At 48.5% G+C, this 25599-nt stretch overlaps 1 protein-coding gene across 2 annotated transcripts in view; it reads right to left on the reverse strand.

Annotated features, from left to right (window-relative positions):
• The window catches only part of TLK2 (tousled like kinase 2), a 1564653-nt gene that overhangs the window by 298205 nt on the left and 1240849 nt on the right, over positions 1-25599 (reverse strand). For both annotated transcript variants that reach the window (XM_078645098.1, XM_078645097.1), the window contains one exon: positions 17392-17561. In XM_078645098.1, the coding sequence (XP_078501224.1) occupies positions 17392-17561 (170 nt within the window). The remainder of the gene's footprint in view (positions 1-17391; positions 17562-25599) is intronic.

The raw sequence follows: 25599 nt of genomic DNA on the forward strand, positions 1-25599 counted from the left end.
AAGCAAATGGTGATTACACCACCTTGCCCCAGCTGTCGTGCAGCCAGTTGTGTCAGATTTGGGTGGGCAGCCAGGGGTGGCATAATACATGCTGCAGCCCCTGGTAGGCCCTGGGTACACCTATGCCCTGGATACCTAAGGTATACTGTACAGGGACTGATAAGGTGGCCCAGTACCAATTGGTAAATGCACCTAGGGTACATGGTTGTAATTTAGAGAGAGAACAGCTAGGCTGTGGGTCTGATTAGCAGGCCCACAGCCAGGGAAAGTCGTAAACCAGTGAAGCAAAAAGCAAAAATCTGGGGTGGCCATGGGATTGCAGACCCCACTCTCCTACAGTAATCACCTTACTTCATGACTGGAAAGACTTTTTCCCCAACACTAGATGGCAGGAGCATGCAAAGCATGAGATCTACAGCTCACATGCCTCGAACAAAGCTATACCGAAGGGAAGTAACTTGCTCTTCTGATGGATACATTTACCTGTGGATTCCTCACCTTTTGAATTGAATCCCCAAGCAGTTACGCTCCCAGAGGATCGTGTCCGTTTAGCTATACCAAAAAAGTGCAAAGTGGCTGTCCCTCCTAACCTCAGAACCTAAGCAGTAATGCTTCGCAAAGGTGGGAAGGGAGGCCCAAGTTGCTACCTTGCAGATTTCTACAACAAGGACACGTCTAGCCAAAGTTTGCTCTAGTGGAATGAGTTTGAATACCTTCAAGAAGCTCCTTCTTGGCCAAGGCTGTAGCAGCTCGTGATGCAGAGGATGGTCCACCTGGACATCGTTCGCTTGTGGACAGCCTTGCCCTTAATTTTCCCTCGTATCCAATGAAGAGTTGGTCGTCCAGCCTGAAGTCTTCAGACCTGTCCAGGTAGAAGCCGACTGCCCTCTCGGGGACCAGGCGGTGAAGTCACTCCTCCTCCTTAGAAGGGTGAGGAGGAGGATAGAAAGTGGAAAGAGTGATAGGAGTGACAACCGTAGGCAGAAAAGCTGCTCTGGTCCTAAGAACCATCTTATCTGCATGAATAGAGGACCATATTTTCTTCATGAATAGAGGTGAAAGGAGGCTTAGACTCAAGAGCCAGTAGCTCACTAACCCTCCTAGCCAAGAAAATTGCATTCAGAAAAAATGTCTTAAATGACAGAAGCCTCAATGGACAACTATGTAGAGGCTCAAAGGGGTCCCCATCAGGGAAGTAAGAACTAAATTTAAATCCCACTGAGGCATAATGAATTGAGTGTGAGGAAACCGGGTATTGAGACCCTTAATGAATCTCATGACTATAGGAGATATAAACTTGGTCTGATAAGCAAAGAAAGACCGACAAGGCAGGCAACTGTTGCTACAGCACAACGCTGTCGAGCCAAGGGAAGAGCGAAACTCAGACTATCCGACAAATGGGCCTGCAGAGGGAGATGGAGCGTAGGGTGCGATGAGAGGTGACTGAGATCTGTGTACCACACCCTGTTTGGACAATCAGGGGCTATCAAAATGACTGGGCCCGGTCTTGGCGAATCTTCCTCAGAACCTGAGGTATCAAGGGTGTGGGAGGGAATGCTTAAAGAAGCTGTGAGCCCAATCTAACTGGAACGCATCCCTCAATGCTCCCCGCATCGTATACTGGAGACTGCCTAACAACGGGCATTGCATGTTCTCATGAGTGGCAAACAGGTCCAACCGAGGGTACCCCCACATCCTGAAAATGTGATGGACCCCGTCCGGATGAAGACGCCACTCATGATCGGCCGAGTGTTGTCGACTGAGAATGTCCGCACGCACATTCAGAACCCCGGCCAGATGATTTGCAATTACACCAATCGTTTGCCCTGGGCCCAGGACTAGAGTTGCAGATCCTCCCTGCAGAGACAAAACAACCCTACTCCTCCCTGTTTGTTTATGTACCACATCACAGTAGTGTTGTCCATCAGGACCTGAACTGACTGACCGCGATAGGAGGGAAGAAAGGCCTTGAGAGCCAAGCGTATCGCTCACAATTCTAGAAGACTGATGTGAAGCAATCTCTCTCTGAAGACCAAAGACCCTTGATCTCCAGATCCCCCAGATGTGCACCCCACCTGAGTGAAGTCCTACGTTATCACTGTGGAGACCGGAAAAGGAGGTTGAAAAGGAGGTTGAAACGGCATCCCTTGAGAGAGGTCGCCTGGAACACTCCACCATAACAGCTCTGCTTCAGTATCTCTGGTGATTCTGATCACCTTCCTGAGAACCCTGTTATGTTGAAACCACTGCCTGGGGAGGCACCACTAGCAGCCAGCCAGTGTTAACGGTTGGCCAACAGTATGCAGGAAGAGAATAGACCAAGCAGGAGCAGAACCTTCAGGACCGGAACAGCCGCACCATCTTGAAAAATTGGAATCATAGCTTGCATGTGTAGAATCCTCTGAGGCGGCGGGAAAGCATGACTCACAGTAGTGTCCAGTACTGCCCCTATGAACAGGTTGGGCTGAGAGAGCACCAGGTGAGATTTGGGTACATTTATCGAAAAACCCAAGTTGAACAACAGCTGTGTTGTTACTTGCAGATGATGAAGCACCGTCTCTGACGACTGTGCCTTGAGAAGGCAGTCGTCCAAATAGGGGATAACAGGAATCCTCGACCTTCTGAGATGTACTGCTACCACCGCCATCCCATCACCTTAGCGGATGCAAGAGACTGAATGGGAGGACTGCAAACTGGTAGTGTTGAGACCCCACTGTAAAACAGAGATACTTAGGATGAGACTCCAGGGTGGGAATGTGAAGTACGAGTTACTTACCTTTGGTAACGATGTATCTGATAGAGACTATTCTTGCCACAGATTCCTTCACATAGAATTATCCCCAGGCGTGAGACTGGATCCGGAATTTTTTTTGCCACAGCATCCCTGCGTGCCAGGGGCGGGGCGACATCAGGGTACGTGACAGCAGCGAGGTAACATAAGACCTGCCCCGGCGCACCTACGTCAGTTTTCTTCTGAGAACTTTTCCGCACCACAACGCGGAACCAACAGATAAAAAACTGTCGAAGCATGGGAACAGTGTGCGAAGAGCAGAAAAATTGGAAAGACACGCTGACTAACACCACCACACAGTAGTGTCAACACCGCAGAACCCAAAGGCAGGGAAAGAAGAAAGAACAAGCAGAGCCCTGCGCAGCCACGCTGCCAGCACATAGACAGCTTCCCACCCCTGTGCCCCAGAGACAAGGAACATGCGTAAAAGCCATGGCACACGTAGTAATCTACCACCCCCATCCTGAGCAAGGAAATGGACAAAAAACCTCCAAGCTACCCCAACATAGAGGGCAACCACCCACAAGGGACAAGGGCGAGACATGGTCAGATGACCCTTAATCAGAGGATAGCAATGGAAGGAAGGGAATGGAGAGGTGGACAGGGATAGAAAGCAATCCCCCCAAACCAGGAGTAGCCAGAACAGCAGGGCACTGGAGCAGCGGAACCCCATCCTCCATAGAACCAAATGAGGAATGAACCGCCCCCAGACGGAGCCACACATCAAGAACAAGGAAGGCACTCACAGGAGACACAGCCCCCACCGGGAGGCAAGTACTGAAGACCAACCCAAGGGTCCTCGCAGAATAGGGGAGGAAGGGCGGGCCGTGAATGAATCTGCGGCTAGAATCATCTCTACCAGATACATCGTTACCGAAGGTAAGTAACTCATACATGTGATAGAGACTACTAGCCGCAGATTCCTTCACGTAGAATAGATACCTGTGATATTTAGCACTGTACCTTTAATATAGCACTGTACCTTTAATAGAATGTTATAGATGTCATTAGCTATGTCAAGCATGTTGTAGTCTTAAGAAAGTTCCATTACAAATCAGTTGATGGTTTGTTAAGTCTTGTATCTGGATGGGATCTTCTATTCCTGGATTAAACTTTATTTCATGGACCACCTTGTATCTTGGATTTATTAATGAAGATACTTCACTGGCGTAGTCGGCTTTGGAAACTCTTGGAAAGAATATTTGGAAATTTCCATATAAAGATCTCAACATAAGTTTTGGGTGATGGAGAAGAACTAATCCTCGCTTAACTGACAAGCAGCAAATTTATACCATCATCTGTTCATTATTTCAACTTTTAAACATCAAGAATATTGACTATATCAAATTTTGTGAGTAAAGACTTTCATATTTCTTATTTATAAGCTTAAAGCATCGGGCTGTTCAGACTTATATTTCGTGTGCTCAAGCGTTTTAATTTAAGTATTTCAATTGTCTGGTTCTTTCATGTTCCTCGATTTAAACTGCTAAACGTGAATCAGAAGTTCAAACTATATTCAAGTTTAAGCTTTCAGCTGATATTGTGCAGCGCAAGCAGTTAAATGTCTTAGCACCGCTTCGTTATTTAGAGCGTGAAGATTATAATCTCATCTATTAATCTGCTCATATGCTGCTTTCATATTCATGATTAAGCAGTGCGAAGAAACTGTGTGCTGAGCTAAACATTTAAAAATAAATTGATTCATTGAGGAGCGCGAGGAGAATGCATATAACCAGTTAGTTTAAACAATATTTTCATTGCGTGGATATTAATTGGAAAAACAAACAAGCTGTTTACGAGCACGAACTGTCATCACAGTAACTTGCCTAAGTATTGAACATAAACAAGTTTGTTCTCGAGCGAGTTGAGTGCAAGCAGTCAGTAGTTGAATCAGCTGACCAATTGGAAGTAAACATTATCGGAACTACTACTCAAATAAGCGTGAACTGTCATTGGTTAAAAAGCTATCATTGTGCACGAGCTACCAAGCCATTCTGCACGAGCTGCCAAGCATGAAGGAAATAACAAAGTAAACATGGAGCGCGATCTGCACGAACTGCCAAACATGAAGGAAATAATTGAAAGTAAACATGGAGGGCGATCTGCCAATAATTAAAAAGCTGTCATTATACACGAGCTGCCAAGCGTGAAAAGAATAATTAAAAATAAACAACAAAGGAATACAAGCAGCCAAGCGTGAAAGGAGCTGTCGTCATCGCGTGATTTATGAACACATCTTCAAATTAGCGAGATCACGATCACAACTTCAAAGAATTCTGCTTGTAAACCTCTTATTTATACATCAAATAATCATTTGGATCAAATAACCAATCTATTGCAACTTACTTTTCTATATATTAGAAATTATTTTGGTCTTCTCCTGTATGGCAAACTTCAATATTTCTGTCAAGAATTTTCAGGAATAATATGTGGTAGATTCTGATTGGTTTTCACTGACTTTCAAAAGTGAGTTCTGATTGGTTGTTTCATTTCCTGCATTTTCTGAACACAAGCACAATTGTTTGTAAAAACAAATCAAAAAGATTTTTGTATTATTAATTTAACTTGTCTTTTACTCCAATTTAGGGTGCATTAATTGTGTCATTTTAAGAAAATACTGAAATGCAAAATGTTACAGCAGCCCCGTTTTTTCTATCCAGTCCAGGTGAGCCTCCAATCAAATGGAAAAAATGGAAGGTGGTTTTTGAACGATATGCTAAAGTATGTGGGCCTTCTCTTAGTGCTGAGAGAAAGTGTTCTTTATTACTTCACTGTTTAGGGTCTGAAGGCCAGGATATATTTGATGATTTACCTGATTTGCCTTCTTCAGAAGCAAATGGCTTAAACGAGTATGAAATTAGTATAAGAAAATTGGATTTACATTTTTTACCTAAGGTTAGTACCATTCTTGAAAGGTATCAGTTCACAAAATGTATGCAAAATGATTAAGAGACCATTGAAACTTACATAACTCGCTTAAGAAAACTTGCATCTTCATGCAAGTTTGGGGTTCTCATTGATGAACGCATTTGCGATCAATTTATGTTTGGTTGTGGAATAGAGAAAGTTAGGGATGAGTTATGGTTAAAAGATGAACCTCCACTTGAAGAGGTGTTAGCTGTTGCTAAGGGTATTGAGCATTCTCTTAAATGTGTAGCTATAATTAAGAAAAGTACAGAGAAGGATAACAAGGTCCAAATAGTAAAGAGTAAAAGTGATAAATATGTTAAGGGTACTGTCAAGTCAGATTCTAAAAAATCTGGAACTGAGTTTAAATGTTTCAGATGTGGTAAGCCAGGTCATCTTGCAAATGATAAAAAATGTCCGGCTCTAAAACAAACCTGTTCTAAATGTAAGTTGAAAGGACATGTCACTGCATTGTGTAAAACAAAGATTAGATCCAAAGTAAAAGAAGTAGAAATTTTTGAGGAAGCTTCTTCAGGATCTGATTGTGGTGTTGAATTGGTTCAAACTATTGGGGATGGGGAAAACCCACCACGCAAAAGACCTAATCCTGTTGATGAAATATTAGTTGATGGTGAAAAAACCAAAGTATTATTTGACTCAGGTGCCAGAATCACAATCATTTCTAATGAGTTTTTCAACAGAAAACTGAAGGGTAAAGTGTCTCTTATAAAACCTGACATCATTCCACTGGCATATGGTGAGAAACCTATAAAATTACATGGTTACTTTTTGGGTCTTATAGAATATAAGTCCAGACTTGTATCTGGTAAAGTGTATGTCTCGATGAAGGGTGACAGCATCATTAGCTGGATACATCAAGGTGATTTAGGTGTATATTTGGACCCTAATGCCAATCCTTGTATACAGTTGAGAGATAAAATTCTTAGTGTTGTAAACGAGAAGGGAAATTTGATTGAAGGGAAATCAATTGATGACAAGTTTGCATGTGCATTAAAAAAGAAGTTTCCTAATGTATTTAAAGAAAGTTTAGGTTGTCTGAGAGGGTACCAACATAAAATACGGTTAAAGAATGATGCTATTCCTGTGAGTTGTAAAGTCCGTGGTGTTCCATTGGCTGTAAAAGAAGATATGAAAAAAGAAATTGAAAAGCTTATTGAAAATGAGATAATTGAGGAAATAGAAGGTTGTGAATGGATGGCTCTGGTCGTCGCAGCGCGGAAGCCTAATGGCGATTTGCGCTTATGCATTGACCTGAGGCAACTTAATAAATGTATAATTGTTGACAGGTATCCTCTTCCGAACATTGCAGAGTTGTTAGTGTTGCTAGAAAATGCTAAAGTTTTCAGTACAATAGATCTCACCTCTGCGTATCACCAGATTGAATTAGAGGAGTCTTGCAGAGATTATACATCTTTTATCACACCTTTTGGCACGTATAGGTTTAAGAGGATGCCATTTGGTTTGGTATCTGCTTCCTAAGTGTTTCAGCGAGTAATGGAGAGAGTTTTAAAAGATGTTCCTGGTGTTTGCATATATCAGGAAGATGTACTAATCTTTGCAAACAATGAATCCGATCATGATTTAAGATTGAATGTGGTTTTAGAAAGATTCAGTAAACACAATCTTACTGTAAAGGCGAGTAAATGTAAATTTAGATCTGATTCTATAAATTACTTAGGACATAATATTTCTGGTGATGGGGTGAGACCGAGAGCTGAATTGATCGACACTATAAACAAAATGATTGCTCCTGAAAACAAAGCTGAACTCATGAAGTTTTTAGGCATGATTGAGTATTATGCAAAATTTGTCAAGGGTTTTGCCAATTTAACTGTTAACATGAGGTGCTTGTTAAGGAAAGGAGTAGAATTTCTATGGTCAGATCTATGTGAGAAGGAATTTAATGAAATCAAACAAAAGTTAAATTTTGCTCCTTCGTTGAAAAGTTTTAACCCTAAGCTTAAATCCATCTTACTCACGGACGCTAGCGAAAAAGGGTTAGGTGCAGTGTTAAAACAAAATAGTCCGGATGGCTTGCAAACTACAATGTTTCTGTCTAGGAGTTTGAGAGATGCTGAATCTCGGTATTCCGTTGTAGAGAGGGAAGCATTGGCTGTTTTCTGGGCGGTGAGAAAACGTAAAAAATTTCTGTGGGGCTTAGATTTTGACGTCCACACTGATCATAAACCCTTGGTTGAAATCTTTAGTAAGAAAGGGTTGGATCTTGTGTCTGGGAGAATAACAAAATGGGTTATTAGCTTACAAGAATACAACTTTGGAATTCATTACATTCCGGAGGTTGATAATGGTGTAGCGGATGTTCTTTCACGTCTGGTCTCCAGTGAACATTTAGATGATGAATCTTCTGAGTTAGATGAAGAATTGGTTTGTGCGGTTGATTATGATTGATTTTCTATCTGAAAGGAAGTGGTCTGAAGAATTGGGAAATGATGACACGTTGCGTGAAGTCATGTCGTTGATGAGAAATGGTTGGACCAGAAGCAAAGAAGGCTCTGCTTTGACCAAACTTTTTTGGGCGGTACGCAATGAATTATCGGTTGATAATAATTTATTATTTCGTGGGACGAGGTTAATTCCTCCATCAAGTCTTAGAAAAGAATTAATTGATTTAGTTCATGTTGCTCATTCTGGTTTATCTAAAAGCAAGGAGAGACTTTGGATGTCATATTGGTGGCCAGGTATGGACAAAATGGTTGAACGAGTGATCAGAGATTGTTCTCATTGTAATATTAGTGATAAGTCGTATTGCACTCATACTCAACCCATGATTTTAAGAAGACGTCCTGATGGTCCTTGGCAAGACATAGCTTTAGATTTAGTGGGTCCCATACAACACAGGGATTCTCAAGTGTTTGTGTTGGTGGTTATTGATATGTATTCTAGGTGGCCAGAGGTGCTCTTTTTGTCTGGAATTGATTCTAGCAAAATTATTCAATGCTTAAATGAGTTGTTTGCTAAGGAAGGTTTTCCTGTAACCCTTTTGTCGGATAACGGTGTTCAATTTGTTTCCAAAGAAATGGAACACTATTTATCCTGTAAGGGTATTACCCATAAGACATGTTCTCTTTATCACCCAGAGGCCAATGGTTTAGTAGAGAGATTTAATAAAGTAATTAAGGACACTATTAGTTTAGCCAAGAACATGTCATCTGATTGGAAAAAATGTGTGTTGACAAAAGTGGAAGAATATCGTTATACACCTCATTCAACGACTGGAAAGACTCCATTTTTGTTGTTTCGTGGGAGAATCCCTAACACGCCTGTGGAACCTTCTTGGGTTAATAAATATGAATTATTGAAGGGTAAGGAATGTGTGTGCAACAAAGAAGAAGTTATGAAGAAAGAAAAGGATAAAGCTGAGCGTAGAAAAGCATATTTTGATGTTACAAAAAGTGTCAAGAAAACAGTTGTGCGTGTTGGTGATATAGTCATGATCAGACGTCCTGGCATGGTGGGTAGTTCAGAAACAAAGTTCATGAAGCCAATTAAAGTAATTAAAATCTTCAACAATGCTGTTCAGACACAAGATCATCGTATATGGAATTTAAATAGAGTAGTGATTGTTAGGAAGGAATTGCAAGGTGAGGCCAAGATTGTTGACAAAGATAAGAAAAGTGCAGTTTTAAAGAATCATAAAGAGATTTTAAAAATGTTAGGTCTTCTACGAGAGTATCAAAAAGACCTAGTTACCTTACAGATTTTGTATAACTTAAATACTGTTGTATCACTCTTTATTTATTTATTTTATTTAATTTGATTGTGTTTTGTGTTTTGGAGGGAAGGAGATGTGTGATATTTAGCACTGTACCTTTAATATAGCACTGTACCTTTAATAGAATGTTATAGATGTCATTAGCTATGTCAAGCATGTTGTAGTCTTAAGAAAGTTCCATTACAAATCAGTTGATGGTTTGTTAAGTCTTGTATCTGGATGGGATCTTATATTCCAGGATTAAACTTTATTTCATGGACCACCTTGTATCTTGGATTTATTAATGAAGATACTTCAATACCCTAGCAATACTCCCTGGGATGGAGGGTCTGCGAAAGGACCCTACCAGCCAATACAGAACAGAGCCCCACAGGGGACCAGATCTGTGGACCAGGTAGAACCACGTGCCTACCAGGCAATAGGAACCCCACAAGCAGAACCCCACCGACCCCAAGAGGATGTAGGAGGGAGAAGAAGGCTGAAGAGGCCTTACACTCACAGCAGAGGAACCAAGGACAAGGTCGGATTGGTCGAAGCACCCCACTCCCCCACAAGGCAACATAGCTTTCGCCCAATGCCAAGACAGGAAGAGAGGAAGAAGAAGCGTAGAGGACCCAAGGAAGCGAGGGAAAAGAAGGCGAACCCACTCCAGATGGAGAGCAACCTGCCAGGCAGAACAGCGCCGGCAGTCAAAAGCCGCCAGAAGCAAGAAGAACAGCCCAAGGCCCCAGGAAGGTCGAGTAGGCGGCGCCTCGCAAGGGAGAACACAGGATCATCCCAGACCTCAGGACAGGAGCAGGGAGAGGAGGAGATGCCCGGGCACACTACTACAAGTGGCCGCGTACACAACCTCAAGAAGCAAAAGCAACCTACATAAACGCCATGGAGAACAGGCACCCGAAGGCGAACAGAACCCCCTAGCAGAGCGCAAGCCATATGACAGCTACCACTACCCCACATAGGGTACGTTAAGTCCCAAAATATGGGAACCCTCTTTGGAAGACCTTCCGCAGCAGAGGAAAAACAAAAGAGCCACGGGAAAAAAACACCCCACGAAAGGCTTGACAAGCAGCCCAAGCAAAGCAAAAAGCCTAATCACAGGGCCAAGTCTGGGCAACAACTCCGGCAGAACGCACACACAATCAACAAAAGGGCCGTCCAGCAGCCAACAATGCCAAAGTCCCAAGGAAGGACGCAAATGGCCAGAAAACACACTCCACAGCCAGAACAACCGGCCTAAGAAGGCCCAGAATCAGCCCAACTCAGGAGTCACTGAGGAGGGGACGGAGGAGGATAAGGCAGAGGAGGAGGACGGAGTCCCACCAAGACCCTTTGGATGGCGGAGTCGGCCGGGGTATGGAACAACAGGCTGCCATCAAACGGAAGGCCGATGAGTCACTCCCGAATATTCTCAGGGAATACTCCGTTCCGAAGCCAAGCATGGCGACGGAGAGCGACCGAGGAAGCCATGGCCCGGCCCAGCACCTCTGAGATGTCCAGAGCGGAGCGGAGAATAAATGCCGCAAGCTCCTGGCCATCCAATGCATGATGCCGAAAGTCCACCTGACCAGTCTCCTGGGACGCTGCGGATCCCAGAGACTCAGCCGAGTCCCACAAACAGGAGGAGGCCCTAGCCAGAACACACAAGGTGTTAAGAGCCCGCAGAGCAGCGCTGATCGAGGCAAACGTGTTGCGCCCCCAAGAGTCCAGCCAGCGGGCCTCCCGGGACAGTGGAGTCAACAGTGGCGGCAGGGAGGAAAAAGCAGTCCGCAAAAGGGGGCTGGCGGCCGAGGGGTGAAGGGAAAGACACACCGGGTCACACGGCGCCAAAGATGCTGAGGCACCGGTTACCCTGAAGCAGGATGCCTCCAAGCCCCCGTCAAGGAAGAAAGGAGCGATCCTTCAAAGGGAAGTAAGATTTCCCTCCCACCAGAGCCCTGGTGGACGACCTCCAAGAGATGGTCCGCCGGAAAGTGAGCCACTGGGTCACCCATGCGCAGGATGCCCACAGCCGTGGACAGGGCATGAGCGAAGGCCGCATCCGCCTCCGTAGGGCCCCGCAGCGGAGAAAGCAGCTCCTCCGTAGGCGACGGCTGCAAACTAAGGCGGCCGTCCCCGAGGCCAAGCGGGACGGGCAAGGGCCAGACCTGGAAGTCAGAAGGAGCTGAAGAATGAGGGACCTGCTGCTCTTCCGACGAACACCTCTGCCTCAGGAAGGGCGGGAAGCCGCCCTTCGACGCCCGTGAAAAAGATACCACCTGGCGACCAGTCTCTGGGGAGGATGAAACAAATATACAGCCTGCCTCCGGAGAAGGAGCGTCCGAAGACGAATCTGCGGTACGAACACTGCGCGGAGCCGTAGAGTCCGCTGCCTGAGGCAGGACGTTGGCACCATCCGGCATCACCGGACAAGGTTCCTCCAAGTCACCCCGTCCCGGAGACCGGAGTGGAGCTGGAGCCAAACCGGCTCCGGGGTGGCGCCGGTACGACACCGACCCGACCTCCGCCGAGGCAACTACCTGCGTGGGGGAACGAGACAGGCCTGGGGAGTGACACGGAACCCTCCGCCAGCCGCAACCCAGAAGGTGGCGGAAATCGCCCGGCAACCCATGTGGCGGTGCCAGGTATGATTCAACCTCTGACTCGGCCTCCGACGAGGCAGCCGCCTGTGGGGAAGGACGAGAGGAGCCCGGAGATGGACGTGAGGTCCTCACCCGGAGCGGGACGAGGAGGGTCCACCTACCCCCATTGGCTCCGCACGGTCTAGCTGCTGCCGGCGCCGCAGCGGCGTCACCTCGGCCTTAGGACCACCTTGTCAAAGGACCGAGAGGGGCTCGGGGATGCGACCCGAGCCCCGGCGACCTCCCATGACACCACAGGGACTCCCGCTGGAGTTGGCGCGAGGCAGAGACGCCGTGGCCTGAAGGAGGTGCCATAGAGGAGCCGCACCCCAACAGCACCACATCCTCCAAGCCTGGATTCAAACCGGTCGGTGCTGGGGCCTGAGCCGCCGCGGAGGGCCCTGCGCAAGGCGAGGGATCCGCCGACACCCCAGGAGGGGGAGGAGAAGGAGGTGCCAGCGAGGGCTGCAAAGCCGCCGCGTATGTCTCTATTTGAACTCTTGACGCCCCAACACCGGGAAACGGTGGATAGAACGACACGCGAGGTCGCATCACCCGCGGAGAGTCCACGCCCCCAGCAGGCCAGAAACCAGCCCCCGGGGACAAACTGCGACACTTATCCACCGATGAGCGACGCTTACGTGACATCGGAGAAGGGTGAGGACAACGACCAGGGCTGTATTTGAAGTCGTCCGCTGAAGCAGACCGAGGGGAAGCCGTCGACCTGGAGACGCGGCAAGAAGTTTCATGCGGCGCTCCCACCGCGACTTCGGCTTCAACTGTTGGCACTCGTACAATCAGTGGTGCCGTGATCCTCCCCCAAACACCACATACAAATGAGGTGAGGATCCGTCGCCGACATAAGACGCCGACAAAACGTGCAATTTTTGAAGCCCGAAGGCATTCGCACACTGTTCCACCCAAAAATAAATGGAAGAAAAAAGGGGCCCTAAACAGGCCCGTAGCAAGGACCGGAAAAGGAAAAAACTGACGTAGGCGCGCCAGAGCGGGTCTTATGTGACCTCGGTGATGTCACGTACGCGGACGACACCTGGGCAGAGTCGTGTGAGGTCACCCTGCCCCCAGCGCGCAGTGATGCTCTGGCAAAAAAGTTTCCGGATACAGTCTCACGCTTGGGGAAAATTCTAAGCGAAGGAATCTGCAGCTAGTAGTCTATCAGATAGTAAGCATCCTGTAAATCCATTGACACCATTCAGTCTTCCTGCTGCAGTGCCAGTATAACCTGAGCTAGGGTCAACATCTTGAATTTCTCCTGTTTGAGGTAGAAATTCAAGATCCGGAGGTCAAGGATCGGTCTCAATCGCCTGTCCTTTTTGGAGTTCAAGCAATTCCAGGAGTAGTATCCCTGCCCGTTTCCTGCTCCTGAATAACCTCTATCGCACCTTTCTGTAGGAAGGACAGAACCTCTTGTTGCAGGAGCAACGGATGGTCCTCCGTAAACCAGCCCAGGTGAGGGGGGAAAGGAAGGGGAAACTCCTGGAAAGGAAGGATGTACCCCTTTTCTACAAGATTCAAAACTCAAAGATCTGAAGTAAAAGATTACCAATTTTGTCGAAAATTGGACACCCGACATCCTACGGGTCCAACATGCTCTAAGATGGGGGCTCTAGAGCTGCTTCCCTATGGAGCCAGTCAGAGGAACAGGAGTAGAGGAGGAGACTTGTAGGAGAGCAGATCCTCTTCCCTTCCCTCTGTATGTTCCATACAATAGGTACTGTTGCTGTTGTCAGACTTGAAATGGCGCAGCCTTACGAAAGCCCTGAAATCTTCGGTATCCAAAACCCCTAGGCTCAGATTGAAAACCTAGAGATATTGCGGTAGCTCTACTATCCTTACAACGCTGTACTGCTGAGTGCGCCTTGGTCCCAAAGAGTCTAGAGCCATCAAACGGAAGATCCAGCAATGTGAACTGAACATCTTGAGAGAAACCCGATCCTCTCAGCCAGGCGTGCCTCCTAGTTCCCACCGATGAGCCCATCACCCTAGCAACGGAGTCAGACGTGTCAAGTCTGAACTGAATAACCTGACGGGCAGCAGCTTGATTGTCCGACAGCACTTCCGCTAAGTGTCCATGGACATCCTCTGGCAGTTTAGGAATAACATCCTTAGCTGAGTCCATCAATGTAGGGATGTTGTGTCCTAGCAGGCACGTAGCATTACTTGACTTTAAAGCCATACTGGCTGATGAGAAGCGCTTTGGGAGAAGAGAGTTCCCACTCTGGTAATGTCCCCAGCCCACTAGCTTCCTGAAGCCCTCCAAAATCATGCAAGAGTTCCAGTATCTCCCCTTCCTCCACTTCTTCCTCTTCCAAAAGCCTCTGTCCCTCCCTTCTTGATCGCATCTTCGGTATCGGCGTGGGCGGCGCAAGAAATTGTGGGTACGTTTCTGCCTGGTCTGGAAGACGCTGGAGACGAAGTTGACGGAGCCGCTTTGCTGGGAGCCAGAGTGACCCTCGGAGCCAAGGAATGCACCCATGTCACTTGTGGTGAAAGGGAAAGCGAGATGTCATCCTTCTTGTGAGGCTGTAGGGCTCGGGACCCCCGACATTGGCGATTTGTCTTTAGAAGAGTGACGCTTGGAACTATGACACAGCTTTTTCCTATGTTTCCTTGGCGACTGAGGTGTGTGGAGTCGGCGACTTCGACCTCGACTTTGTCCTCTTACAACCCCTCTTCTGCTTCCTTGCCCAGGCCATGAACAGTTTCGCTTCCCTCTCCTTGAGGGCCTTTGGGTTTATACGGCGTCACGAAGAGCATCCCTCAATGTCGTGGTCAGACAACAAGCACCAAAGACAACCCTTGAGTGGATCTGTGATGGACATATGTCCCCTACATTCACTACAAGGTTTAAAACAGACCTTTTCTGGGCTGCAATCCCACTGCTACAATTACAGACAACTGTAACAATGTTAAACCACAAAGAAATGGAGAGTCCTAGAAAAATCGTTACACGTTGATGGCGCAGAAAAAAGGAAACAATGACAGCACTCTGACCAGGTCTTCTTATGGCTCCCATGACGTGACGTAGAGTCGCAAGCGGAGCCGTACCACTGTGAGGTCGACGTAGGAGAGCTATGAAAAATGTTTCTGTGGAATGCTGTGCAAGGGGTAATTTAAAAGGTGAGGAATTCACAGGCAGATGTAGACATCAGAATTTAGGGGCGACCCAGAACCTTGCCTCCCTAGATTCCTGCAACCTATGAAGAAGGATAGAAGAAGCCACACAGCAGAGGAGATTGTAGAGAAGAACTGACTTGGCCCTAGTCCTACCGGCCCATCTGCAGTTTCCAGAGATCCTGTGCCAGAAGTCGACTTGTCCTGCAGCCAGCAACCTCCAGAACCCCTGGGATGGCTGACTGCCTTCCACAAAGACTAGATCTCCTATGTTCAGAAGAAAACTCCAAAGACAGACTCAGCCAGCTGAGGACGAAGAAACTCAACTCCTGGAACCACCAATGCACCTGTCCAAGTGGCCCACCGGTCCCAGCGAGGTCCGTCAGCGCGTCCGAATCAGAGAACACCGTGAGCTGACCCCTTCAGGACTCCCAGACGTCGCCTGCAGCCTATGCATTGAGAAACCCAACCATGAGTGGCCCGGAAAGGTGAAAACCAACCTCAAAAGGCCCCCCTGGGTCCGGCCGCCATGGAGAAGAGAACCTGAGGTGCACCTACGTCCCTGGGCTCTCCAACTTACCTGCATAGCTGATCCTACAGCCAAAATCCAAACCTGGCAACCTCCATAGGATTACATTAGGCTCTCGACATCTCTTAAGCACCCTCCACCCGGCTGCCCTTGCACCGCTGGTGGGGTGGACTTGGTGTCAACCAGGGTCCCTCTTTGCCCTGACCTTAACCCTAGGAGCTTGGCTGCCCGACAGCACACGCCAACTGAAGTGCCCCCTAGCCCCATTGGCTAATATTGTACCTGTGCCAAGTCTTGCTTTGTTCTAGATATACAACTTAAGTATACCTTTTTTATACTTACCTAATTGATCTGGATTTTTTCTCGGAGTGTGTGCCATCAGTCTTGACAGAGTGAAAACAATAAATGCTTAACACACCCTCATGATAAGCCCAACTGCTCGACCACACTACCACAAAGAGAGCTGTTCGTGATGATCTAATTTAGCCTCTGCTATACCTCTAGGGATCCCCTGGACTCTGTGTACACTATACCGTACAATGGTATAGTGTATACAGAGATAGCTTCCTAAAACACCACCTTGCCCAGGCAGAAGATCCTGTGACTCTGGATCGATCTCAAACTTGGGAGTCAGAATCCTGAACCGAAAAGGCCCCTTTTTCTTCGGCTGCTGAAGCATCAAGCTCTTCCTCTTCGATATGTCGTTGTCTGAAGATAGTGGGCATGTATTACATTTTCTGCCTCTAGCCTGACGGTCCTGCAAGATCTTCTAAGTTCAAAACGACCAACAAGCCTCACAATCTTCTTCCTTGACCTTGGGGGACAAACACAGGTTGCAGACTTTGTGCAGGTGGGTGTGCAGTACTTCAAATGGCACTGAGGGCAGATTTGAAACTGAGGTCGTTTCATCAGCAGATAAACATGGAGGAGAAGGAGTTGGTAGTTAGTATGAACGAGCCTGAAAGGGCTAGGCCCGATGGCCCGCGGTTGGCATTCCCGACCCAATAAAGAAAAGTCTTCCAAATTTCGACACGAGGGTTGGAAAAAATTGTTCGAAACAATACCGATGAGGGTAGAGTGGATTACAAACCGAAAGGATCCAAAAAACCATCTCTAACCGGAGCACGGTAACGCACGTCCGAACCCGATGGCGGAAGGAAAACAATCTAACAACGGAGTTGGTGCCAATGTGCACTATTACCAAAAGGAGGAGTCACTTTACATCGTGACTCGAAAGACTCCTTCGAAGAAAATCATCTGGGTCCAACAATAGATGGCAGGAGTATGCAAAGCATGCACATCTACTGCTATACATGCCTTCAATATGCCAAATACAAAACCACTCGGGACAAAACACCATCAAGATCGAGGATTCCTTAATCTTCTGTGATGGCGCAACAAAAATCAAAGATTGGTACTAATTCTGATTCACATGTATATGGAACAATGCATGCACATAAGCTGCCTTCAGTCCTTGCCTGCGAGGATTTTGTTTTAGCATTTTTAATCTACACCAATGTAGACAGGTGCTTTTATCATTGACCAGTTGTGTGACGTTCACTGCTAATCAATAATCTTTATTTTGGAAAATACCATGAGGGCACTGACAATGTAAGAAACCCCTGCTAAGCGTCTGACTCACTGGCCAACTCACCTGGCTTAAGGTCATAGTGTATGATGGGTGGCTTGATTTCATTCAGGTACTTCAAAGCATTTACAATCTGCATGATAATTGAACGGGCCTCCTTTTCAGTCATTAACTTGTGTTGCTTCAGGTAGAAATCCAGGTCATTCCCTTCACAATACTCCAATACCGTACAAAATCTAAAAGCAGAATTGTGCAACACATCAATAGGAAAACCTCATAAAACACATTTCGCTAGCAAGTAAAAGTCACTTATGTGAAATCTTTATTCTGTATCATGAGTATTCTCTCTGAATTCACAAACAGAAGAGGGAGATCCCGAAACACTTTCTTTAGGGAATTTATATTTACATTTATTTATTTAAATTGTTTAGCTAACAAACATGCCGAGAGGAGGCGTTATATTGCATTTCTGAATAAAGCCATGTAATCCAAATCCATCATAATAAAGTTTATCTGCCTCAAAATGCAATATAAAAGGTAAGCAACAAAAGCAGGAAACAGTGCTCCCATGTTTTGGCTTAGTATGCGATTAAAGTGACATTTCTAATTAGAATTATAGAACCAGCATTGTCCCATTATGCACAGCAGTCAGTTAGGTACTTTGATTTTGGAGATCAACAAGAGAATAGAAACCAAAACCAAACTATGCTCCTGTCCACCAGAAGCAGGACAGGATAGTTATCAATTCAGAGACAATAACTACTTAAATATTCCAAAACAGAAAAAGAGAAAAGCAAACATTCCCCAAAGCTTAATCTCCTGGGTGCTAAGGGCATAACGGTTGCGTCCTCAGCCACGGTGCTAGTCTACTGAGGATGTAACCGTTATGTACTGGGACCACCCCATAGAGGAAGTACGGCGCTCTCCCTGTGGTCCCCTACCTACAAGCCCCATGGAGGTGGAAGCACTTCCGCTGCCACCCCAACTCCCCCACACACCCGGCAATCTGATTACATTGGCCATCATTATATGCCATTTGCCTCCAGCGCGTCCCGAGAGAGGCCACGATCGTGGGGCAGGAATCCATTTACTGGACCACCAGGGATTTTTTCTTTGTTGTTGGGGGAGTGATACCTTAGGCAAGGGTTCAATATTTTAATGTCCATCTGTCCCCCCAGGGGACAGACCTACCTAATATTTTAGGGGCATCTGCCCCAAAGGAGGAGGAGGGGCAGAGAAGCCCCTAAACCACCAGGATTATTTTATATGTGGTACATAATGTTTTGGGGAGCAACCCCTTGGGCAAGGGTCGCTCCCACTAGACAACTAGGGATTTTATTGTAGATGGTGCAAAATGTTTTGATAGTGGCCCTTTGGGCAAGGGTCACTCTGCCTAGACACCAGCGAAAGTTTGTGTGTGAAATGCATCGTTTTGCTCTCTTCTGAACCTTGCTAGAATGTTTTTATGCTTGCTCTGCATTGTGTAAAGTACTCAGATTCCCTACTCAGGGTCTTGTTCGTGCTATAGAAGTACGAGTTACTTACCTTCCGTAACGGTGTATCTGGTAGAGACGATTATAGCCGGAGATTCCTTAACGTATAATTATCCCCAGGCTTAAGTCTGGATCTGGAAAATTTTCTTTGCCACAGCATCCCTGCGCGAAGGGGGGCGGTACCACGTGACTCCGCCCTGACGTCGTCCGCAGGCGTGACATCAGCAAGGTCACATAAGCCCCACCCCGGCGCGCCGGTAGTTTTCTTTGGAGAACTTTTCCACACTACAACGTGGAGCCATCACAAACAAAAACTGTGAGAATATAGGAACAGTGTGCGAAAAATAAGATAAACAGAAAGGAAAAAGCAAATGGTGAGGAACAGCACCATTCGGGTGAATGCCAGGCACTGTGGCACTGAAAGTCATAGAAGGGAAGAGCAGAGCACAGCTACTGCGAAGCAACCCTGCAAGCAAATAAGACATCCTCCCTGCGGGCAGAAACGCATGTGAGAGATGTCACAGCAGATGAAGAGGCCTGCAACCACAGTATATCAACAGTGAAGTACAACAAGGACAGAACAGAAGAGTAACAACAATTTACCCCAAGACAACACCAGCAAGGAGTTGTGCATCCCCTATAAAGAGCTAAGGGCCGAGGTACCGCCAAGAGACCCCAACTCAGAGGACTGCAGAGGAGTCAGAAATATCAAGCAATGAAAGGGAGAAGAGCACGAGTAGGCCTCACACTGGAAGACCAGGGTGCAGGGACGCAGAAGTACCCATGAACTCACCAACCAATCGCCAGAAAGGAAGGAGTGGATCAAACAAACAGAACAAAGCATCCCACTAGGGAGGAAGTGAAAGAGGGCACTCACAGAAGACAAAACCACCCGGAGGCAGGTGCAGAAGACCAAGCTGAAGGTCCTCGCAGAACGCGTAGGAAGGGCGGGTCGTGGAGGAATCTGCAGCTAGAATCATCTCTACCAGATACACTGTTACCGAAGGTAAGTAACTCGTACATCTGATAGAGACTATTAGCCGTAGATTCCCTAACGTAGACTAGATACCCTAGCCATACCCAGACGGGAGGAGGGCCTGCGAGAGAGCCTCCAAGTAGGAAGAAACACAGGGCCCCAGCAGGGATGTGTAATGGAGAGAAGAAGGGCGGCCCAGCCCCCACCAAGCAGAAGGAAGCAAGGACGAGGCGAAGGGAGGCCAGGGCACGCAGTACCAGAGATATCCACCAGAAAGCCCTGGAGGGACAGACAACGGTAGGGGAGTACCGAGGAAGAAAGAATCACCCCAAAACTCTAAGGAGAAGAAGTAGAAATGAAGGCAAAGCCCTCCACAGGAAAAAACACACAGTGAAGGGGACAGCTGAAGCGGCCACAGCTTTGAGTCAGAGGACAAGGCTAGAAACACCCCACTGTCCAGAAAGGCAGGCGTGAGAAGAAAGACATAGTCTCGCAAGTCTCCAGCAGAACAAGAGGCAGGAGCACAAGGGCCTACGCCAAGGCCCCCGGCAGTAGACCAGAAAGAGCAGGCGTGCGTAGCCGGCAGCTGGCAAACACCATGAAGGCAAGTGCCCAGACCAAGCAGAGCGCAAGACGAAGGCAAAGGCCAGGGAAATCCAGAACAACCACTAAAGGGAGACCATTCCGGACATAAACTGATCCACAAAGAAAGTCGGACCGGCCAGAAGAGAAGAGGAGAGGATAAATATGTAGGACGGACTAAGGCAGTCAACCAGAACACAGGAAAATACCAGGAAATCCTATCCCCGCTAGAACACCAGACAGAAGACCAGGCCGAAACGCCGGACAAAAAAGGGCGGAAACACCACTGCACAACGCCGCAGACGGCATGCCAAAGCTGGTCCAGCGATGCAGCGACACTGAAATGACAGAACCTGGAGCAGCGCAAGCTACGCCCAAAGATCAAAGAAACCGCACCAGCGGTATACAGTGACACCAGGAAATGCGAGGATCCCGCAAGGGGGAGTCCACACCCTCCCAGTGTAGGACAGATCTATACAATGGCTACACGTACCCCACTTGGGGTAAGACACATCCCAAAGAAAACATGGGAACCACTCTGTGAGAAGTTGGCCTGATGTGCAGTGTTCACTATTCTAGTGATCACTATATATCAGTCCAAACAACCCTTATTGATGATTGGTTGTAAGTCAACCTTATAGACCAGCTATCCTAGTAGCATGGATACGAGCAGTCTAAGGCTAAGACTCTAGAGGGCGTGTTAAGCCAGCTGTTTTACCATCACATTACCCCTTGAACACCCAGTGAAAGGACACCACACAAGTGTTATGAAAATAAACAATGTATTTATTAGAATCACAACAACCCTGTACTCTTTATGAGGACAGGGTGCTAAGCACACAACAAAACTCTTATGAAAATACTTAAGTTAGCACGTTATACACAAATGCCCGAGGGGCACGAAAAACCATATACTCTAAAAGTGGAATGCGAAATTACTAGCAGGTAAGTACAGTACTAATAGGCTTTGGAATCGCTAGGACTTGACTAGGGAATCGTTAGATTACTTCTAGGAGACCTAGGGGACTCGGGTGCAGAGTGTGCACTCTCACGCGGGATGCGGGACAAAGTCTATGGAGGCTAGTAAAGGCAAAGTTAGTGTTCACGGGCGAACCCGACCTGGTAGGGAGAAAACGACAGTGGATCCTGACCCTTGGATAGTGAGGCTATGCTGGGACACCGAAGTGCCGAAGTTACCTAGCCCAGGGGCTGCAGCTGCATAGGTCTGAAAAGACGTCGGGAATCTCGTTGCCGGACCAGGAGCCTGGAAGAAGGAAGTTGCTGGCAGGCGACCAGTGAAGAAAAGTTCGATGGATCCAAGCCTGGATCAAGGAAGAAGGAAACCTGAAAGCAGAGGGGACCAAGTTCTTGAATCACTAGCCAGTGATTAAGTGGGCACCAGGATGGCACCGGGCGAAGTCACCGCAGTCAGGTGAGTGGGCGCTGCTGGGCTCTGCAGTCTCTCGGACCAGGAGGCGTTGTCGGCGACCAGGATGGAGGTGCGAGCTGTCCCACGAAGGTTCTTGCTGTCGACGTCGCTGGACCCAGGATTGGGCAACAAGTCTTGGCAAATGCAAGGCCCACGCGGTGGACCTAAAATGGCGTCTTAGCCGGACCAGGAGGGTCCAGGGTACTTCTCCGATGGAGGGAAGCAAGGGCCAGTCTGGAGCAACCAGACCAGCAACAGTGTTGTCGTCGGGCGTCGTTCGGAAGGCCACAAGCCAGCGGGCTAGTAGCCAAACAACGCGGTGAGCAGCAGAAAGCAGAAGGGCCCCACGCCGATCGTGGAGATGCTAGGGGGCTGCTCTTCGGTGCTGGAGCTGCTCAGGGTGGGGGCTTCTCGGACCCCAAAGCACTCACCAGGAAATTACTCGGTGGGCTTGCTGTGCAGAAGTCGTGCAGTCTTGGCGATGGCCGGTCCCTCGAGGTCTCGTCGCACCCACGGTTCTCAGCTGTGCTGTAGAGGTGGGTAGAGGTCAGAGGTGCCAGGGAAGCCAGGTCTCGTCGAGCTGGGCAGTCGGATTCCGGACGAAGGACGTGCAGCAGACCGCAGTGTTCTTAGATGGTGCCTGCGGATGCAGGGTGACTACTCCTTAGCCACAAGGGAGAATCTTGAGGAAGAAATCGTGAAGTCCTTTCGTGGAAAGTGGTATCTTGATTCCAAAGATGATCTGATTTGGAAGGGGGCCAGTCTCTACCTTTATCTTGGAAAAGGGGGCTGGCACGCGACTAAGTCCTGCCCTAGGGGTGGGACCAGGAGGGGGGTGGTTACACCCACTTCCTTGGCGGGCTTTTCCCCAGCACAGGGTCTGGAGTGTCCCTGGAACTGGTTTAAGCCAGCCTATGCACCGTGAGCACCGGGGTGCCACGTGCAGTCACCTTCCTCTGAAGCCCTGCCTACCTACAATACACAAAACCCTGTCTGGGACGGTGCTGGCACCGCCCCTGGCAGGAAACCCTTTGTCCTTATCTCCTGCTCTGGGAGGACTCCCAGCAGCAGGAGGGCAGACTTGTGTCTCGGTGGCAGCATCCATTTTGTGGATGCTAAGGCTCTGTCTGACTTTAACCGGGGTTAGGGGTTACAAACATGTCGTGTCCCTCTAGAAGGGTGGAATGCTAACCCCGTCGCCAGAATTGGCGAGGGGTTAGTATTCCAATTCGTATGACACCTTACTCGACATGTTTTGATAAAGCGATACCAGAGTTGGCATATAACCGCGAGGATTATAATGCACTTAAGAGTATATGGTATGCGATATCATGGAAACGGCTAAGGGATGGATCCCGAAAGCCGCAGACAGGCTCAGCTCATGCCAGAGCACCATCTCACACGATTCCAAGCACTCTGCCTTCAGGATTGTTAAGGCCTGCCATAGGAGTGACTGATAGGAGATCTGTGTGTCCATTTTTAGGGTTAGATATAGGTATACTATATCTAAAGCAAAGGGTGATTACACCACCTTGCCCCAGCTGTCAAGCAGCCAGTTGTGTCAGATTTTGGATGGCTAGCCAGGGGTGGCATAATACATGCTGCAGCCCCTGGTAGCCCTGGGTACACCTATGCCCTGGGTACCTAAGGTACACTGTACAGGGACTGACAAGGTGACTCAGTATCCAATTAGATATGTACCTAAGGTACATGGAATCCATTTTACAGAGAGAGCAGTAGGCCTGGGGTCCTGAATAGCAGGGCCCCAGGTCAACTAAGTCAGAAAACCAGCAAAACACCAGGCAAAAAGTTGGGGGCAACCATAGTCAGGGATCTACCTTCCTACACACTCTTAGGGAAAAATCCCACATCAGAGGACAAGAACATAAGGACCTGCGGGCTTATCAATCAGCCAAAAAATACACACTTGCAAAAAGGGCTGAACCAGCAGCCAACAGAAGAGAGGGGCCAACCAAGGGACCCCAAAGGCACGTCAAACCACACAGAACCTATAACAGGCTACTCAAAACACCAGATTCCAGGAAGCAGATGGGATAACGTCTCCCATCAAGCCCCGGAGGATCAACAAGGCAGCCTACGGAGGGGTAGGAGCCCCGCAAGTAAACGCTGAATAGCGAGTCCGCATGAGTGTTAAACAAAAGGGCCCCCTCAAAGGGCAGGTCAACAAGTTGCTCCCTAATATTCTCAGGAAAAACAGCATCCCGCAGCCAAGCATGGCGACGGAGAGCCACAGAACTGGCCATAGCACGGTAGAGAGCATCAGCAACATCCAAGGACACACGGAGAATAAACGCGGCCAATTCTTGACCATCCAACACATGGTGTCGTAGATCAGCGTGGGCACCCTCATGGGAGACATGAGAAAGAAGGGACTCCACAGAATCCCACAGGCTGGAGGTAGCCCTGGCCAACACACAGAGTGTTGAGAGCCCGCAAAGCAGCACTGGATGAAGCCAAGATGGTATGCCCCCATGAATCCAACCACCGGGCATCCTGAGACGGAGGAAACACCATCACAGGCAAGGACAGAAAAGCAGTCAGCAGAAGAGAGCTCTGAGTAGGAGGGTGGAAGGAAATGTATACTGGGTCGTGCGGAGCAGGACGGTGGCAATGCAGGAGCGGCTGAGGCACCGGATCACCCGTTGCGGAACACCCCCAAGCCCCTAGAAGAGAATTGTGGAGCGACGCTTCGAAATGAAGGAACAGCTCCCGTCCACAAGAGCCCTGGTGGAGAACTTCTAAGAGAGTATCCGTACAGAATGAGGTGACTGGGTCACCCATTCGAAAAATGCCAGCGGCAATGCAAATAGCCCGAACAAAGGTAACACTGGCCTCCGTAGGGCTCCGCGGGGGACAAAGCAATTCCTCCGTGGGCGACGGCTGCAAACTGAGCCATCAGTCCCCAAGTCCAGCTAGAGGGAGAAGCGGCCAGCCCCTGAATGGAGCGGCGAATCTGAGGGACCCCCGGGGAAGGCAGAGAAGCCGGTGGAGGAACCAACCGCGACTTGCAGAAAAGAGGGTCTGAGGATTGAGGCTGCGGGGACGGTGAGGAGCCCTCCCTGGAAGACGCCGGTGAAAAAGCAACGATGAGGCATCCTGTCTCCGTAGAGGAAGAGACCAGGAGGTGACAAACCTCCGGAGAGGAAGGGACCTCTGGAGACGAATCAAGGACCCGATGCCGGCCCAGCGCCGTGGAGTCCGCCACAGGTGCCGGCTCGACGTCGATCGGTGCTGGAGTGGACATTGGCGGTGCTGAGTCGACCACCTAGGAGAATGGGGCGGGATCTGAGACGGTTCGGCTAAGGAACGGCTCAGGCTCGACCTCACACGGGGCCGCCGCCCCGTAGAGGACCGAGAGGGATTCGGGAAAGCACCCCAGGCCCCGACCATCACACACGGCACCGCCAGGGCCGGGGAGGAAAGCCTTTGGCGCTGAAACGGCACTGGCTCGGCAGTCACCCGCTCAGAGGGCTCTGAAGCCGAAACCTCCAGGGCCGAAGTCACCGGCAACTCCGTGGAAGGCCCTGCGCACGGCAAGGGATCCGTGGACGTCTCAGGAGGTGGAGGAGGGGCCAAAGAAGCCTGCAGAGCTGCAGCGTAGGCTGTCATTTGTCCCCTAGTCATCCCGATGCCAAGAAACTGCAGGTAGGGTGGCGACAGGCGAAGGCGAATGTCCCGAGGGGAACCCGCGCCCTCCGCCGAACGAGGACAGTGCCTCGGAGACAAGCTGCAGGACCTACCAGTCGGCGAGCGATGGTCCTGGAGCCATGGCG

Source organism: Lissotriton helveticus, chromosome 5_1, assembly GCF_964261635.1.
Source record: "Lissotriton helveticus chromosome 5_1, aLisHel1.1, whole genome shotgun sequence".
Lineage (NCBI taxonomy): Eukaryota > Metazoa > Chordata > Amphibia > Caudata > Salamandridae > Lissotriton > Lissotriton helveticus.